The sequence below is a fragment of the Dreissena polymorpha genome, chromosome 5, assembly GCF_020536995.1.
Source record: "Dreissena polymorpha isolate Duluth1 chromosome 5, UMN_Dpol_1.0, whole genome shotgun sequence".
In the NCBI taxonomy this organism is placed as follows: domain Eukaryota; kingdom Metazoa; phylum Mollusca; class Bivalvia; order Myida; family Dreissenidae; genus Dreissena; species Dreissena polymorpha.
The window spans coordinates 77,996,702-78,016,017 of record NC_068359.1 but is presented as its reverse complement, the minus strand read 5'-3'; the positions used below and the strand labels follow the sequence as shown (position 1 = coordinate 78,016,017).

At 33.7% G+C, this 19,316-nt stretch overlaps 1 protein-coding gene across 1 annotated transcript; it reads right to left on the bottom strand.

The window, feature by feature from the left end:
* Nucleotides 1–5,175: 5,175 nt before the first annotated feature.
* On the bottom strand, nucleotides 5,176–18,846 carry LOC127831367 (uncharacterized). Its single transcript, XM_052356336.1, has 6 exons — nucleotides 18,734–18,846; nucleotides 16,235–16,356; nucleotides 14,585–14,676; nucleotides 13,776–13,978; nucleotides 12,587–12,703; nucleotides 5,176–5,235 (listed from the first exon to the last, which is right to left on the bottom strand). Coding segments are annotated over exons 2-6 (474 nt in total). The 5' UTR covers nucleotides 16,237–16,356; nucleotides 18,734–18,846.
* Between the last annotated feature and the right edge of the window lie 470 nt (nucleotides 18,847–19,316).

The following is a 19,316-nucleotide window of genomic DNA, read 5'->3' as shown; positions in this document are numbered from 1 at the left end:
GTCAACATTTGCCTTGTTAACTCTCTAGAGGGTACATTTATTGTCCAATCTTCATGAAATTCGGACAGAAGATCTGTCTTTTTTGGTATTTTGCATGAGTTCGAAAATGGTTACGTTTGATTGAAAAACATGACTGCCAAGGGGCGGGGCATTTTTCCCTCAACCCTAACCATCCCCTCCCAAATTTGTTTTTTCCATTTTTTTTTGGTATTATTTTGTCTTATTTTTGAAAGATCACCAAATGACCAACTGAACCCCACATTATATTCCACTCCCACCCCACCCAAAAAGATTTTTTTTAAACATGGAAACAAATAACACAAATATTTTTATTTTTTAAGGACCGTCCAACCATCCTACCCAAGCTTTTGCATTCAAACATGAAAATCTTATTAGTTTGTTTTATGTCTTTACAAATGTTCAATAGATTGTGGAAAATATACCTTAACTCAGAATCATCAATAAATTACAACTTCTTTTAAATATAAGCGATCAATATGCTTCAATTATGGTCCTCTTCCACTTAGAATATGACTATATTACCTTGACCTTCCCATGATGGCTTACGTTATACTGTCAAGCACTCAAATAGTCGAGCGCGCTGTCTTCTGACAGCTCTTGTTATGAAACTTAAAACATGGATAGATGGCAATATGGAGATTATGCGTGTCGTTTCACAACAAATAATACAAAAATACTAACATGGTGGAGTTTCACCGGTAGGGGACTTTTATTCAACAAAATAATGGGAGAATGTAGAATATAATTATTGTACCTTTCTGTTGGTGCATTTGTTTTTAGAGCCTTGCATTTTCTTTTAATTTATAAAGGACATTATATTTCATATGTAATATCATAACCTGAGGATCAAAAAGAGTCCCACTTTTGTCAACTTACCCTGAAAATTAGGTTAAACAGGAAGATTACACATGTTTTAATATATTAATATGTCATATAATGAAAAAAAGCATTCTCTTTGCTCCATTATATTATTTTGTATTAAAAGTTGTTTTTCAGTGTCATTATGTGATTGTATATTTATGATGCTTAAAACATGAATACTTTTCACTGTCAAACTATCGTTCTTGCATTTTTATTTTCAGAAATAGTATATTTTTGTGAACACTTAATCTAGTGAATATATCCTTTTCTTATTACAAACAAAATTTGTTGTTTTTAAAGTAAATTATGAATGAATTTTACTTTATTTCCAGACTGCAGAATGTTTTGTCAGGAAAATTAAAGCATCCCACAATGTTGCGACAGCCCCATGTTTCAGTAATATGAGAGTTAACGTGAGACGCAGACTTCTGATTCATGGAGTGCATCAAACATATCTGCGCGACTCACTCCACTGTAAAGACCAGCACGGCATAATAGAATGGATGTCATGCAAAGTTTGCTAACGGTGGCTGCATGAGGTCTGCGTCTCACAACCTACATCCCAAGATTGCTTTGTGTGTGATGTTTGTATAAGGTCAACTACAATTTAAAACAAGAGATGTGTTTGTCAGAAACACAATGCCCCATAATGCGCTGTTTTTTTTTTACCTTTAACCTTGAAGTATGACCTTGACCTTTCACCACTCAAAATGTGCAGCTCCATGAGATACACATGCATGCGAAATATAAAGTTGCTATGTTCAATATTTCAAAAGTTATTGCAAAACTTTACTATATTAAAGTTTTTAATTTTTGACCTTTGACCTTGAAGGATGACCTTGACCTTTCACCACTCAAAATGTGCAGCTCCATGAGATACACATGCATTCCAAATATCAAGTTGCTATGTTCAATATTTCAAAAGTTATTGCAAAACTTTACTATATTTAAGTTTTAAATTTTTGACCTTTGACCTACAAGGATGACCTTGACCTTTCACCTCTCAAAATGTGCAGCTCCATGAGATACACATGCATGCCACATATCAATGTGCTATGTTCAATATTTCAAAAGTTATTGCAAAACTTTACTATATTTAAGTTTTAAATTGTTGACCACTAACTTTGAAGGATGACCTTAACCTTTCACCACTCAAAATGTGCAGCTCCATGAGATACACGTGCATGCCAACTATCAAGTTGCTATGTTCAATATTTCAAAAGTTATTGCAAAACTTTTCTATTAGGTTAAAGTTTTGGGACAGAATGACAGACAGAAAGAAAGAAAGACAGGCCAAAAACAATATACCCCTGATCTATCGATCCGGGGGCATAAAAAAAATACTAAAACTTAACTACAACTTAAAATTAAAAAATTAAAATACTAAAAAGTAAAGATAAGCACTAAAATTGTGTGTGTACATGGTTTACCTGCATACAAAGTTTGGAATTGCATATTTATTTAAATTATAGAACAACAAAGTAAATGTTGAAAAAGGTTCTTCATAGTTCTATGTATATTGTTAAATACTCATTTTAGGGCAATAATGATTTTTTGTTTTAAAAGGCAATCTTACTGAACATTTTCGGATTTTAGGTGATATTGATACTGATTTTAAGGCCATGTTTTATACAGTTGTTAACTTGAATGTACAGATATTTTTCAATTCATTGCTTTGTAACTGAATTGATGTATTTTTACCACCTTCCTGTAACTTTTAATTTAGTGTTTTGTTGGAAATTGAGATTTTCATGTTAAAAAGTATGCATTATTCAGGATATATTAAATCAAAGACAAATATTGATACCTGCACATTGATAATATTTCATTCACTATGTGTGTAATTTCCTATCCTTGACATGCATAAGTAATCATGTAAGAAACAAAAATTTGTTTGCAGCTGGTTGTTACCGCATGTGTAATTTCTATTCAAAATGATGGTTTTAATAACAAGTGATTCAATGAGAAATGCATTTCTCATTATGACCGGTCAATAATGGATAATCAGAGGAAATATAAAAATCATCAATTTACATATGAAGTATTAATAACACCATGTTATTCAGGTGCAGACAACTGTAACATTTCTTAATTTGTATATGAATCATATTTACTATATGTGCTCATGCATACATGTTGATTATTGTTGATGTCTTAATAAACCAAGAGTATATTATCAATATGTGTTGTTGCTCGGAAATATGTTTTTGTAGCAGGAAGTGCTTTGGGTTAGATTAATGTGAGAACTCCACAAAATATTAATAAAATCCTTCTGCGCCTTTTATTTCTGAAAACAGATACATGTAGCCAGTTGGTATAACTTATCTCCTAAACAAGTACAGCACAAAGAAACTTGAAGGTTCTATAATCTTAAAATTTTTATTACATCTTATCCACACAAAAATATTGATGATTGTGGTGCAAAACCAACTGTTGGCAAAAATAATGCAGATTGTTAGATTTTGATAAGTGCAAGAAAAAAATAATCACTCTGGATTTAATAATTGATATGATAATCATTGCTTGACAGAATCACAATTGACCTAAATATTTATTTATGTGGTGATGTATTTCAAGAGTGCCTTAAGATTCCTAGAACATATTGACTTAAAATAAATATGACTTATCATTTCATGTTCATGAACCGGTACTTTGTAGACTTATCTACTAGGCCACCTGATAAACTTCAACTTTATTTTGCGCTAGGTTAGTAACTGACTAAAGAGATGCTTACATAATACTGATGACTGATGAGTCTGTTGTGTCTTATATTCTAAATGCTAGTTAAAAATTAAGTCCATTTCAACCTCAAGACTAATAAAAACAAGCAAATTCGTTAAATTGATATCCTCCGCCAAATAAATTTTGATTATTGATGGGTGCAGAACAAACAGAAAAGTTTATTTGAAGGGTTGTACCCTTTCACACCTATTTAAAAGTTACAACATAAAAAAGCAACAATGGGCAATAACTCTTATTTACGAAAGTGTAGGGTTACAGATTTTTTTCATGGCACTTATCCTCATTGATATCTTAACATCCATTACATTCCATCTTTAAATCGTGTATAATATCTGCGATATAGCCCTGAAAAGTAACATCAGACATGTACAATACTACATATGTACTAGGGTTATGTTTCTTGTGCATGGCACATAATCTCATTGACAATTATAAACCCATGAAATTTCATGTTGAAATCTTGTATTTATAGTTTCTGAGATATAGCCCTGAAAAGTTACAACAACAAACAACAAAGGACAATAACTCTTATTTAAGAAAGTGAAGGGTTATGGTTCTTATGCATGGTTCTATATATGAGATTATGATATCTGATATAGCCCTGAAAAATTACATCATACAATAACAATAACAAGAAAGGGCAATAACTGTTATGTAAGAAAGTGTGCGGTTATGGGTTTTTTTCATTGATAATTATACACCCATGAAGTTTCATGTTAAAATATTGTATAGTATCTGAGATATAGCCCTAGTTACATCATACAAAAACAACAAATAGCAATAATTTCAGAAAGCGACGGGTTATGGTTCTTGTGCATGGCACCTCTCCTCGGTGATATTTTTACACACGTAAAGTTTGATGTTAAAAACTTATATTGAGTTTCTGAGATAAAGCCCTGAAAAGTTTGTGAGAGACTGCACTGACAGACAGACAGATGGTATGTTTAGTATATTTAGCGTACCTGGGGTACATTAAAGTATACTTAAGAGTACCCGGGGTACTTTTAAGCAGTACCAGAGCCAAACCAACAATGACCAATCAAGCTTATTGACAGACTAAAACAATGATGATAGTGGAAACTATGATTGTGTGAAATATTTTGATTATAATACAATAATTTTCCTAAATTGAGTGTACATGTGAATTAGCTAAAATCATGATAAAAACAGCGATTGGGATTATACATTTCTGGAACTGCATTTTGATTATAAACAGTTTTTAACATTTTGTATCTGAAATAATATATATAATCTGAAAATATTTTCTTAAATCAATGTTATATCTTTGTATTAAAACGCTGCAACACTGTAAATTACGCATTACCATATTTATTTAAAACGTAATGCATGTACATCATCAATATATATAACATTTGAAACGAAAATCGTTTTAAAAATGTTTGCATGGTGTTAGAACTACTGTTTTGATATCTTTGCTGTGAACTACCGGTACGTGTTTACGTTCAACGTCCGAAAAACAGATGTCCGAAAATAACTGCAAGGTGTTAAAACGTGAAATGAAGTTTAATTGAAACAACCATGCGTTAAATATTACTTGTCATCAATCTGACATTTTTCACGGCGACTGATCTGAGCAATCTCACGGGGGTACTGCAAGAATCGTCAGGTTTCCGGTTTATCTGACAGATTTCACGATCTGACAATATTTATGTTTCAATTAACGGTCTCAGTAGGCTAGTTAATAGTATTTATTACTTTAAACGATTTTAGAATAAATACCGTCAAGTAGATACTTATTTTAGTGTTTTTCCCAGGAGGGCAAAGGGGCATGGCGCATTACTTTCAAAAAGGGCATTTTAGCGCGCAGTTTAGGCAAAAAAGGGCAAAAACGTTCCATGTTATTTGCTCCACGAAGCAGTTGTGGAAAAAATAACCTATAAACAAGCACATTTAATGGTAATAGATGTATTTAACTTACTATGATTTATATTAATATATTTACCTTGCAATGAACATTTAAGTTCCATGCTGTTTGAATAAACTGTACAGCACGACAAACATAATAAAGCAATATATGCATATGAATCTGATTATTCACAGATCCACTAACATATAAATGAAACCATGTTTGTCTTATCCCATTTTCTAACAATAATCTCGACAGATGTTTAAAATAACATTGCGAGTAAATTGATCTCTAACAATATGCAAACACTCGTTTCCGTGACATACATCCACCGAGTAGATTACAAATAAATAAATTATGTTGTTGCTATCTAAAACATTTTTATGCATCGTTGATTATCACAGACATTTCATTTATTCCTTCTTAATGTATAATCTCCATCGTTAGTTCGATTGTTTACGACGTTATTTGCCATTTATGCCGAGTCACAATTTAATTCTGTATAGTCCGCCATGTTGATAAAATGTCAAATGATGTAAGCGACAGGTGCGCATAGCAACGTTAAATCGTATACGCGATTAGTATTTTGTTAAATTGGTATACGTCTCGGTAATTATTTCAATAATTAGATCTAATTATCTTAAAGACGAAATCGATAAAGAATAAATTTGTTTGTGAATTTAAAAGTAATTATGCGTAAAAAAAATATGTTTTGATATAACTGAATAATGCATGCAAAGCACAATTGCCACAAGAATAACATCGAGTTTTTCATCAAATGTCTCCGAAGTAATGATTATATCGTGGAGGAGTACACATTGCCGAGCGAAAAGTGCGCTTGGTATAACATAGCCTCCGGCATTATCGATTGATACTGACACGGGGTTATTCACGCATGACTAATTCACAGCTTTGGGGCAGCCAGTAAGACCTAATCGAGCACTGTTATAGATTAAATCTGCTCAATTAAATATAGTCGATTAGACGTTGACGCCTCTCGAGTAAATCAAGCACAGTCGGAGCGTCACAGACAATCAAGGAAGCTGATTTTGCGGACCAAGTAAGATCGTAAGGCAAATTTCGTGGCGAAATTTGCCTTTGAAAAAAAGGGCGCGTGGCGAAATTTGCCTTTAAAAAGGGCAGCGTGGCGATCCGGGAGGGCGGCGTGGCTTTTCGCCACGCTAAAATGGCCTGGGAAAAACACTTTATTTTAAATTCTTTTTTTTCAATTTTGATATTTTAATTCATTCTTTTCCTCAATTAAAAAAGAGATTTTCAACATTGATTATGAACAGGGATGTATAATATATGCATGTCTTAACTCTTGGCGTTTCCCAGTGCTCATCACTGTCATACAGTTCTACACATTTCAAATTTGAAGAGTTAGTCATATACATATATTTCTTATCACTTTTTAAAGCCTGCTCACAGCTTTCTCTCAGTTTGCTCAATATAAAGTCCTCCAAAACAACATCCGGTGAGTATTTGTATGGTTTATCCAAACAAACTGTGAATTCATTTGCAGAAAACCTATCACTATCAATATCTTCAACAGGAATGACATCAGTTAAGCTATTAATGTCCTCCGCATCGGACAAAAAGAAGCCCAGTGGCTTTGCAAAGAATGCATCAGATTCTGCTGCGACAATGTCTGCAAGAAAACAAAACATACACAATAAAGTTATACTTAAAACAGTATCAGAATCAATCAATGTGAAAATTAGTGACCATATTGTTTCTAATTATTGCCCAAGATGTTGCATTATCTAAAAGGGACGTTTATAGGTGGGCAGTAACTTAAACCAGACACAAAAAGTCTCTTTTAAATGAAACAATTACAAAAAAATATAAATATTTATCAATAAAAACATCCTGAAGTATTAAGTGGTGGGGGTGGTGGATGTTAAAGGGGAGAGGGGGGTGGGTCCCACGCCGAAACCCTGTAGATCGAACATGTTGTTCAATTTTATTTAAATATGCGTTTTTATAGCGATTGACTTGAATGCCATAACTATATTGCTGGTGTATGGAATGATATTATTGTTGTTGGGTTTATGCAGTAATGTTAAGTGCTGACATAAGAAGTTGATATGATATATCAACTTCCAAAAAGAGAAAGATTTACTAAAGTCTTGCACTAAACCCTTGATATATAATAAATACAGAAATAAGAAAATGTTAGACATACCTTCAATCTTAAACACTTTGGACTTCTTCTGAACAGAAGCATATTTCTTTCTTTGGCCGACTCTGATCTTCCTTCGTGCTGGCATTTTGAATATTCTTCCAGTAGTCAACGATGAAGATGTCTTTGCAAAGTTATACTTGCATGGTTAGGTGAACATCAACCTGAAATGTATGGTAACATAAATTTTATCAGAGCAGAAATTACAACGTAAATAAAATTGGCAAGTATGCAACGGCTATTTATCAGTAAGCACATTAAAATGTGACATTCCTGGCATGTGAGCAATATCCGTACAGGAACAACTAACATATTTTTTTTATATATATTAAACACTTTATTTTTACATTGATCACATGATCATTGGTATACATTGATACGCATGAACTGTCAAGATATAAAATAAATTAATTGCCAATAAGTCTCATAAATTTCGATACTAAAGGGTTCACATATACCTATTGCAGACGGTACGGTACGGTTCGGGTTTAAAATATTCCAAAACATCATCTACCTTATGAAAGCGTTTACAAACTATCCATAAATGTAACTCGAAAAGAATAAACCAGTAGTAAATGGAGTTTAAATAGATGTAAACATGTTTTTATTTTATTGTAAAATGTGCAATTGGAAAAAAAATCTGCCATTTCAACTTAAATAGCATTAAAATCGACCGTAGAAACACACATTTAAAAAAAAATCAATTCCGTAACATGAGTTTAGTAAATTTGCAGCTTCCATTTATATTTTTAAGATGTTTAAATACATTTGATGCTTCAAGAAAATATTCCAGTAACTCCTTGTTTCACCTACAATTCTGCCATTTTCCCCCAAATTCCAATAAAAAAAATAACAGAATAAATATCGTATATGCTTTTCAAATATGTCCACGACTCAATTCGATACATTGTTTATCGGTTTATATAAGGTTTAATAATCAGTATAATCTGATATAAAACTGATGATTCAAATAAATTGATACATGTCGGCTTGTTTAACATGCATTTCCGCCATTTTCCCCCCAAATTCAAATCCAGAAAACTAACATAATTAATATCGCATATGCCTTTAAAATATGTCCACGACTCAATTCGATACATTGTCTATCGGTTTATATAAGGTTTAATAATCAGTATAATTTGATATAAACCTGATGATTCGAATAAATTGGTACATGTCGGCTTGTTTAACATGCATTTCCGCCATTTTCCCCCAAATTCAAATCCAGAAAACTAACATAATTAATATCGTATATGCCTTTAAAATATGTCCACGACTCAATTCGATACATTGTCTATCGGTTTATATAAAGTTTAATAATCAGTATAATCTAATATAAACCTGATGATTCAAATAAATTGGTACATGTCGGCTTGTTTAACATACATTTCCGCCATTTTGAAATCTATCCTCTACCGAAGGCTATTATTTGCAACCTGATTTTATGACTTTATCATCATAATCTAACATAAATATACATGCGTAACTGATTTTGAAAACATACCTGCCATTGTTCCATGTGTATTTAGTCTCGATGATGGTTTAATAACGATGATTATGATGATTTTTTAACCTAACAAAAGTCGTCTGATCCACCATTTTCGTTTTCAGCTTAAGACGAGTGCGCCTGCGCAAAAACTGCACGACAGCATATTCGGCATAAAATCGAGTTTCGGATCCCTCTATTATACATTCCTGTTATGAATAAATCTGAAAGAAAAGCGGCTCAAGAGACGAGTGTTTTATTGGCTGTTCAGAAAATGTGTACGTCGACGTACAAAAATATACGTCGACATACAAATTGTACATCGACGTACAAATATATACGTCGACGTGTATTTCATATTTGTACGTCGACGTACAATTTTTGCACGTCAACGTACATATTGTACGTCGACGTACATTTCTCATTTTACCTAGTAGGTCTTGTTGACTTTTGACCCAAATGGTACGCCATACAAACACACCCCTTTATTCAATACATACCTAGTTTTCTCTGTTGAAACATTGCAGTTTATAATCTTTAAACAATATATGGAATACATTGGGAAAAGGTTTTTGTTTAGTTTAAGAAATAATCTTGGGAAGTATTCAATAATTGATTTCATTGCATTATTATTTTATACAATTTACAGCAGATTTAAAGCAATACTCTTGGCAAAATTTGTAATTTATGTTCGTATTGATTGTACGTAATTCATTCAGTATTTATATAATATTGCCTTTTAAAAAACAAAGAAAGTTTCCATAAAAATATAAGCCATGTAGTATGTAGACAAACATTTTGTTCGAAATATCTTTCATTGGATTTTACGGGATCGTAAAAGATTGGCAACCAAAGTCATCAAGGGACGCAACTGTGATATATTTGCTCTTGAAGAAATTAAGAGTTGTCTTAAAAGACATTACAAAAAATAGATCGCCGGTTTCAAAATAAGATTTCTCTTTATAAGTGTTGTGATTGATGTAAAATATTTTCAACGGTAAGCATCGACATAAAATATGACATATAGATCTAACTATATGTACGCATCCATCATAAAACCGGAAGTTGCATTCTTTAAGTTTGTTTCCCGCCAAATGTCAAGTTGATGTAAACACCACGTTGTTTGATAATGTCGTTTTTAAAAACTTATTTAGATCTACTAAAGATAGGCCTATGTTTTCTCATTTTATTGTAGCAATTATTTGTATTTGTATTTGATCTTTACCATAGGTGTTTTCAATTCATATATGTTGTTTTTTTAATGTTTCCTTGTATGACTCGGTCAAGGCTTTTACAGATGCATTACAGTTTACACAGGTGAAAGTAACGTACCCTGGATAGTATATGGACCCAGGAGCCCTATATATTCAAAAAATATATAAAATCATGTTTAATGGGAGAAAAATTGACAAAGAGCCATGAAAAAAATCCCCACTGGCACCCTCTGATATTGGACTTGGAATCATGCGAGGATTTTTTTTCATGGCTCTTTGAATATTGGGCTCCTGGGCCCATATACTATCCAGGGTACATTACTTCCACCTGTTATGCATTACAGAAAACTGATCAGGACTTTTTGTTAAAAACTAAGTCTCAAAGGATTATGCTTAAGTACGATGTGTGTTATCAGATTCTGAGCTTCATTTACCATACTGATTGAAAGCACGCCTGACAGGCTTTACATGTAATTATCAGAAGAATAATTGAACCATGCAGATGTTCGCTGATTCCAGTGTCGTTTCATTGCTTCGAGCCAGTAGTCCAGATAATTGGAAATGCGTTATCCTGACTAGTTCTGACATCCTCTTGTGTTGTGCTGTCTTCTATGTTGTATGAAGAGGGGTTTGTTAAAGCTACACGATGCAACAATTTAAGTAATAATTAATGGAATGGTAAGCAAAAATATTGCTAAAATGAGATAATATTTAATTTATACTTTGCATTTTAATTCATTTCTAAGATTTTAGTGGCATATCCCTTTACCACTTAGATATGTATTTTGACGCATTTGTAGTCCCTTAAAAAGTTATAGTACATTTCATTAAACATTAAATACGTTTCTTACTTTATTCAAGTTTTATTCAAGGCTTCATTTTCAACCCTTAGTTACTGATGAGAAGCAAACAGCATAAAACCTGAACAGACTGCGAACTACTCACAGGCTGTTCTGGTTTTATGCTGGTTGCAAAAGCCATTTTCTCTTTGCTTCTTATTGGGAAAAGGGATTTTGCAGCTTGTTTGTCAAGGGTAGAAAAAATGGTATTCTTCAAACAAAATTTATATAAATTCATGATTTCCACCAAAGAGCTTCTGTGAAACCTGTATCATTTGTTTGACACTCAGATGTCAAGATTTGTGTGCAGCCGCTCACCAACGAATTCAAGTAATTGATGTAAGTTTTTTTCTTGAAGTTTTATATCCCAAATATATGAACAAGTTGTTACATCAAACTCTATAACGGGGTTGGAAGTCAGATACACATTAATTTTAAGTTTCATGAAATTCCATGCAAATGTAACTGAGAAATAGCTCCGGACTGAAAAGGCAAAAACAATCTCCATCCGCCTTTGGCGGGGGATAAAGCACTATTTGGTTTCAGCAACATGCTGATGTAAAATATTAATACCACAACATTCCTCTCTTAGTGACAAACAGCTTTGGACTGACCAAATTTTTCTCTGTGTTTACCAAGTTGATACAAAACTTCAAAATGCACTACCTCAGAATGATTATACACATTTGTATTCAAGTTTTATGAAATTCTATACAAAAGTTAGTGTGAAACTGCTCAAAATGGACACAATTACTCAATCAATATAGGGGGGCAAAACTTTTGAGTTACCAAGTCTATCCGTACAAATTTTTTGTGTGCACTTCCACAGTTATATGGTACACATTTATTGTTAGTTCAATAAAATTCATTACAACAGTTGCTGAGAAACAGCTCTGGATGTAATATATTGCAATTTTTATGAACTTTTATGCAAGATTATGTGACCTTGACGTAATTCTTTTGCATGACACACTGATCAATGATGGTGCACAAATGTACCAAGTCATTTTAAATCTCACATTGAATGACATACTTATGTCCCGGACATGCTCATTATGGTCATTTATGGTCAACTCCCAAGAGTAAACTTGACCTTGCCAAGTTTGGGATATTTATGTACTTCTTTGGCACTATCCCATGATGGTAAACAAATGTAACCATTTTAAAATCTAATGATAAATGACATAGTAACAGTCCGGACAAACCCTCGGGACAGAGCAACAGAAGGAAATGTCTTATGAAAAAATTGTGAACACATGATGCTGAATGATGGACAAAGGCCAGTCACAAAAAGAACTCACCCAAGTCCAAAGTGCTTCGATGAGCAATAAACATACACTTACTTAAAATGTTAAGAAAGAAATAACAAACCTCCTGAAATATGTTTTTCGCTACCAGAAGCTCACAGAAGGCCAATACCATATGATTTTTGTTTTCTCGTCCACAATTGTCAGCCTGTATGAAAAATGTAGGCGGTAAGGTGTTGTCCTGAAAAAAAATAATAATCATATCTTGACATTTCAGGTGTAAGGGTATTTTGTTTTACAAAATATTCATTAATCAATAGTACACCTCACATAAATTTCTTTCTTCTTTGCTTATAAAAATTACTGAGGTCCGTTCTTTTGAAAAGTGCCTGGTAAAAATGCACACGCATCTAGTCAGTGGGCACTTTTCTGTATAGGTCCACTAATAGTACCCGTTTGAATGTTTTGCAAGTTTCCCAACGCAAAAATTGTTTCGGTTACAGTTTCCTTGTTCAAAAACTTAATAATTATTAGTTTTACACAGTTATATATAATGTTATTAAACGGTAACATATTGGTGGAATGTGTTTATTTGAATAAACATATATTTGCTAAATAATGTTCGGTATACTTTAAGAAATAGCAAACTCGCTTCGGACCCAATCGCAAAATAGTGACCAGCCAGGCAGCCCCGAAGAGTATATCGACCTCAGCCTTTAGCTTCGGTCCATAAACTATTCGTGGCTGCCTGACTGGTCAATATTCTTTCATAGGGTCCTCAGTGAGGTTTTCTATTTCTTAAATGGTACATGTTATGGCGCAAAAACAAAACAATATTAAAGCAAGTAATGCTTGTAAAACATGTATCACGTCCTCTAAAATGCCATTATATCCACACAGATGTATTACATGCCAGGTGTTTCAAAACAGAAAGGTTAAAATTTTACACTGACATTGACTTGTCATGATCTTGAAATATAGTTATTAACAACCTTACCAAAGTCTAGGTACAGACAGACAGACCAACTGATCAGCCGACAAGTGCAAACTATATGCCACCTCAGGCTCTTCTTTGAATTCATTATATACCAGTAACAAAATGAAGGGCATTTTCTTACTTCCATTAACAGTCAGTGAACATAAGGCTTGACCATAACTTATGATAAGCCCATTTACTCACTAGCTCTCAATATAAACTTAAAAGTATGCTTATATTATAAAGTTTAGGCTCATTCTTGCATTTTTCACACACATTATGTAGGTGGTGTGACCCAAAAACATTATCAGTTTTGAAGTGAAGAAATAATACATACATGACTGACAGCAGTAATTTTCAGCATCTTAAGAAGGACATTTATGGTGAGGTTCGGATCGTGAGGGTATTCGTTGAGGTCTATAAAGGTGTGGAAACCGCCGTGTTCATGGTTTATGACTCCAGTAACATGGGTTTTCAGCAGATCCGCCATCCTCATGTTCTTGGGAAGTCTTCCAGTGAAATGTGGTAGGTTTGTTTCAGCTGTAAAGATAATTAATTTATACTTAATTTCTTTTCATGTATTTCTCATTTTTAGAGATAAACTGCTTTTATACCATTAATAAACATAATTTTAACAACATAGAAAATTTAATCAAGAATTAAAAAAAAATAAAGTCTCTCTTAATGAATTAAGGCCAGATACTCTACTACACACCAGTTAATCACTTAGTTACAGTATTGCAGTTTGTAAATGGCCCTCTACCAAGCATATTCTTTTCGTTTCCTCTCAATCTGTTCAGTCTTGAATTTCAAAACAAGTTTAAAATCCAGTAACAATAGATAAAATTCTTTAGATGCATTTCTTACTCAAGAGAATTAGACACACCAGATTACTGTTTGAAATTAAGTTTTTACAAAATTATTGACAGAGGCTCAGAGTGGGTAGAACTTTTCAAGTGTTTTGTTTTCTAAAATTTCCATTCATTGTATGTTTTTTTTTCTATCTTAAAATCTATACTAGTTCATATCTTAAGGAGCAGGAGGCATCAATACATATTGGACATTGAATAAAGGTCATTCCCTTTGAATTGCTTATAAAAAAAAATGACAGAATGCTCGTTTATATTTTAAAGACTAATATCTTACACTGATCCATCCCATCAATTATCATAGATAGATAGGCTGTAGGCTCCAGTCGGCTTTTCCTCCTTTTCCCATAGTAGTAGGTTCTTTCCATCCTGATTTTTTTTCCAATTAATACGATATACACTGCTGGCATACAAGCATCCAATTATCACAGGTAAGTACAAGTAAAATTCAGAAAAACAAAATTGGCCCAAAATGACTTAGGATCCGGAATCTTTTACTTCTGTTTCGGAAAAATATATACTTTTTGGCATTGGGAATGGGGCCTATTTTCGGCCCCAAAATAAGCCGGAAAAACACAATATGTGATTCAGTTTTATATTTAGGACATAACTTGCAATGAATAGGATTAGTACAGGATTATCGACTCCTGAATTGCCAATTCCCAGTTTGCTGAGTCCTTTTTGTAGATTCCCAGATTGCCGAACATATTATTTGGGTAACTTACTATTTGTGTATTATGTGAACATGGTAAATTAAGCATAAACATGCAAATTCAAGCATATAATAAAGTAAATCTGAAAAAGAGGAAAAATACACTTAATATGTTAATAATGGACACCCAGGCCTTTTTTCTGCTTATCTCAAGGGTCCGATAGTCGGACCCATTCCCCATGCCAAATATGCATATTGTTTCCTCTGTATATTAGACTCTATATCTCCATTTTATTTTTTTAAACAACCTACAAAATATATTTCCATAATTTATACGATTTTTATCCAACATGGCAGGAAAACACCCTGCCCAAATAATGCTTTTGTTGATTAAAATTCTTCCCAATTTGGAAGATTTTATGACTCGAAAAATCCCCATTTTGCTAGGTTCTTTTCACCCAAATAGACAGAAAAAGGCCTGACACCTAATAAAACTGCTCTCTTATATGCAAATGGTTATTTCATTTTATAAAAGTTTGGGTAAATGGGCAAGTACAACTTTGTGTGCGTTGCTTTAAACCTCAAATAAAATAACACAAATAAATAATTATACAAATAATTTTAATAATCAGGGCTTTTTTTCTTCTTAGAGAATAGCCGTGAAAGGCCTATTTACAATTTCCAAACGGCCATTTCACAAATCTAACACGGCCACAATACTTGACAAAAACGGCCATTTTTTGTAACAGTGAAAATCGGGACATTTTGGTCTCAAAAGTGTCAAAATGGGCCAGTTCATAATTCAAAATTACAATTTGTTCTTATATTTGACATTAGCGAGACAAGATATTGAAAGTGGAGAGGCTTCCTATGGTTTGAGAAAAAGTTAAGCAGTCTTGATATAATATTAAGACTGCTTAACTCTTTCTCAAACCATAGGAAGCAATATTAAATATTGAAGATCTAAATGTAAGACATTAGTGGTTATTTGTTGGAAGAAAAAGTGTCCAGACAATGGAAATTTGATTTTAATGGATTATGAATGGATATTTTAATATGATGCAAGTAATAAACATGCTTCTACTATACTTATTCTTCATAAACTAAATTTCAGAATTTTGACAAGTTTCAGTAGTTTGTGACTCATTTTTTCACAATTTTGAAATGTTCATGACTCCTACCGGTATTTTCACAAACTGAGCGAGGGGGCCATGGCTGCTTCACAAAGTTATGGCAAAAAAACTAATAATAAAAATTACAAATATCTGAGCTTACATCTGGAATTGATTGTGACCCTCTATTCGCTGCTTGATCTGTGCTCTTGTGATGGCACATGCAGTTTTTTCCAGTTGTTTTTCCAGTTTTGTGCAGGTGGAACACTTGGAGAACGAGTTTGTCTGAAAAACATACATACATCACAAATGTACAATGTATATCAAAATAGCCAAATGATTCAGAAGTCTTGGACAAGTAGGAACAGCTATTGTACCCTCAAGTCAAGTGATATTTGTACAAGTAGTTGGAATCTAAACCATGGGTTTTTTACCTTATATAACAGACGCCGAATATTGGCGTCTTCCCCCACCAAACTAGGCTGTTTTTTTCGCTTTCAGAACCAAAAATTCCCCCTAAAAAAAATTTAAGTTTTTTTTTTTAAATAGAAAGATGTGTCTCATGATTATAATATCTCAATTCTATTTCAATTTAATCTTGCCAAACGTAATAAATTATGAAAAACAAATGAATATAGTGCAAACATGTACAAATGTATTGTAATAATGAGAGAGTAAGTAAACAAATCCCCCAAAATGGAAACGCCGCGAAAACTCCCAACGCGCACAAATTTCCCCCAAAGTGGAAAATCCCGCGTAAAATTTCACCCACATAAGGGCTAAAGGCCCCTTCCCCCACAACCCCAAAAAAAACCCTGTAAACCAAGACATAGTAAACAAATGGTGTACGGAAGAAACCCCCTCCGGAAGAAACCCCCTTCGCTAAAAACGGCAGGGCGGAAGAAACCCCCTTTCATAGTTTGCATAGGCGGAAGAAACCCCCTCGCTAGTTTTGCATAGGCGGAAGAAACCCCCTCGCTAGTTTTGCATAGGCGGAAGAAACCCCCTTCCTGCTGTCCCGCCGTACCCGTCCCTCTACAGACGGGACCTCTGGACCGGTACGGGCAGGCGAGCTCTCGACGATAAACAGCGGATTGGTCAGATCCGCTGCATCCTGGAGAAGACAGCAGTCTCAGCAGTGAAGAAGACATCCGGCTCGAGGGTGACGGACTCAGCTGGATTTGCTGAGCCATCCGCAAAAGATCAAACCGCGAGAATCAATCTTCTGCAGGCGGCTTCTGGCCTCGGTCGCGACGAGCACGCTCCAGCTGCTGACCGATAATATTTCATCAAGTCTATAAATAGTCTATAAATAGTCACTTATGCCGAAATTTATTTGATACAAGAGAAAACATGGCAAGGTTTGTGTTAAAGAAATTTTTGAGAGCTTTTATCGTTAATATTTACCAGAAGGTGCTTTAAAAATTTTATAAACGGGATTATCGGGAAATGAATATAAACTTGAAAAGAAGCAAGCATGCAGTAATAGAGTCGGGTTGAAACGGATGTATTGGGGAATCGTTCGAGTCGGGATTTTACTACCTCTGCGGGAAAGACTTAACACTTAGGAAAGGGGTTTATTCCGCCTCTCTGAAAACACGAAGGGGGTTTATTCCGCCTGTCTGAAAACTCGAAGGGGGTTTGTTCCGCCTATGCAAAACTAGCGAGGGGGTTTCTTCCGCGTATGCAAAATGTGAAAGGGGGTTTCTTCCGCTATGCCGTTTTTAGGGAAGGGGGTTTCTTCCGAAGGGGGTTTTTTCCGGTAATCTAAACAAATAACAGTTTAATTTGTTTGATAAGTCTTGTGTGTGTGTTTTATGAGTACAAGTCTGTTAAAAGAAAGAAAAAATAATAAATATGTGTGCTCCTGTTTATTTGTTCATCCAAATTTCAGAAGTTTTACCATCCAACTGTTTTTGGCAAGACGTTTTTCACTAGTTCTTATAACTAGAAGGTGTTTAATGTTTTTAGAATTCAAATAACTCTAATTTTAACCATGTTTTATTATCTTTGGACTGGTGATCATCATCATGTATTGAACTGCCAAAAAGGAGCAGGAAGGAAATTTGAGTCAGATATTTATATTTTCTTATAATGTATAACATCTTTGATAAAAAGAGTTTTAAACATACTCTGTTCATTGCTATAAATGTTAGCCAAAATAAATTGAATTTCAGAAGATATTCAACATATCTTTGTTGGCCACCATTTTCAACTATTTTAAATTTCATGAAATTCCATGCAATTGTTACTTAGAAACAGCTCTGGACGGAAAAAAGATGATTTTTTTTATTAACTTCAATCCATAAAGGGGGTCGATCCAAACAAAATTTAGGCTTACACCACAGTAGTATAATAACAGACATTTTTAAGTTTAAAGAAATTTGATGCATTATTAACGGAGAAACAGCTCTGGGTGGAAAAGTGTGGCAGACATAAAGAGGTATGGATGAACAGACAATGACAAACAATATCCCTGCATCTTCAGCACGGGATAATTAGTATGTAATATTCACACATCACAGTGTTGTAGTGGAAATGGTGTCCGCCTAGCGATCGAGTTTTTGGGTTTGATCCCTACTTGAGGAGCGTTCTCATTATCTCTGCCATAGACACCAAGTACTAAGCATGTAACATTAAAATAAGTAAAACAAGAGTATACCTTCTTTATTTTAAGATGTGGAAAGTACTGTTCCCAAATTTTGAAGAACTGAGATCTGCTGACATGATTCTCATCATCCAGTTCACTTTTGTATTTCAAATACAGGTCTGCATTTCAGGCATTCGATCACCATGGTATGTTGCATAGTCCTCTAACCAACTAATGAGATGCTTTGAGGATTCAGACATGTCTCTAGGTTTTTTTCCTTTCACACTCACTGCTTGTCTGTTGAACACATCCAAAGCTCTAGAAAAAGTATTTTTATTTATTCTAAGTAGAGAACAAAAGGCTTTTGAACAAAATGTTTGTTGATTTATGTCCAAAAATCTAAAGCGTCCATGTCTTTTTGATCTACTGACATACATTTTCAGTAACTGCATTCTTATATTTCTTGAATTCATCCAAAATTGTCTTCTTGTTTCTCTTGCAGTTAGAAAGTCTGTTTTACTTAAACACTGACATCCACATGCACAAGTTTCTTTAAGTGCACTTTTGATGTCTAGCAAGCTTAAGGCTTTGCTTTTCATTTTGATGCCCGGGCTCACTTCAGCTATACAAAATAAAAAAAGGCAACAAGATTGAA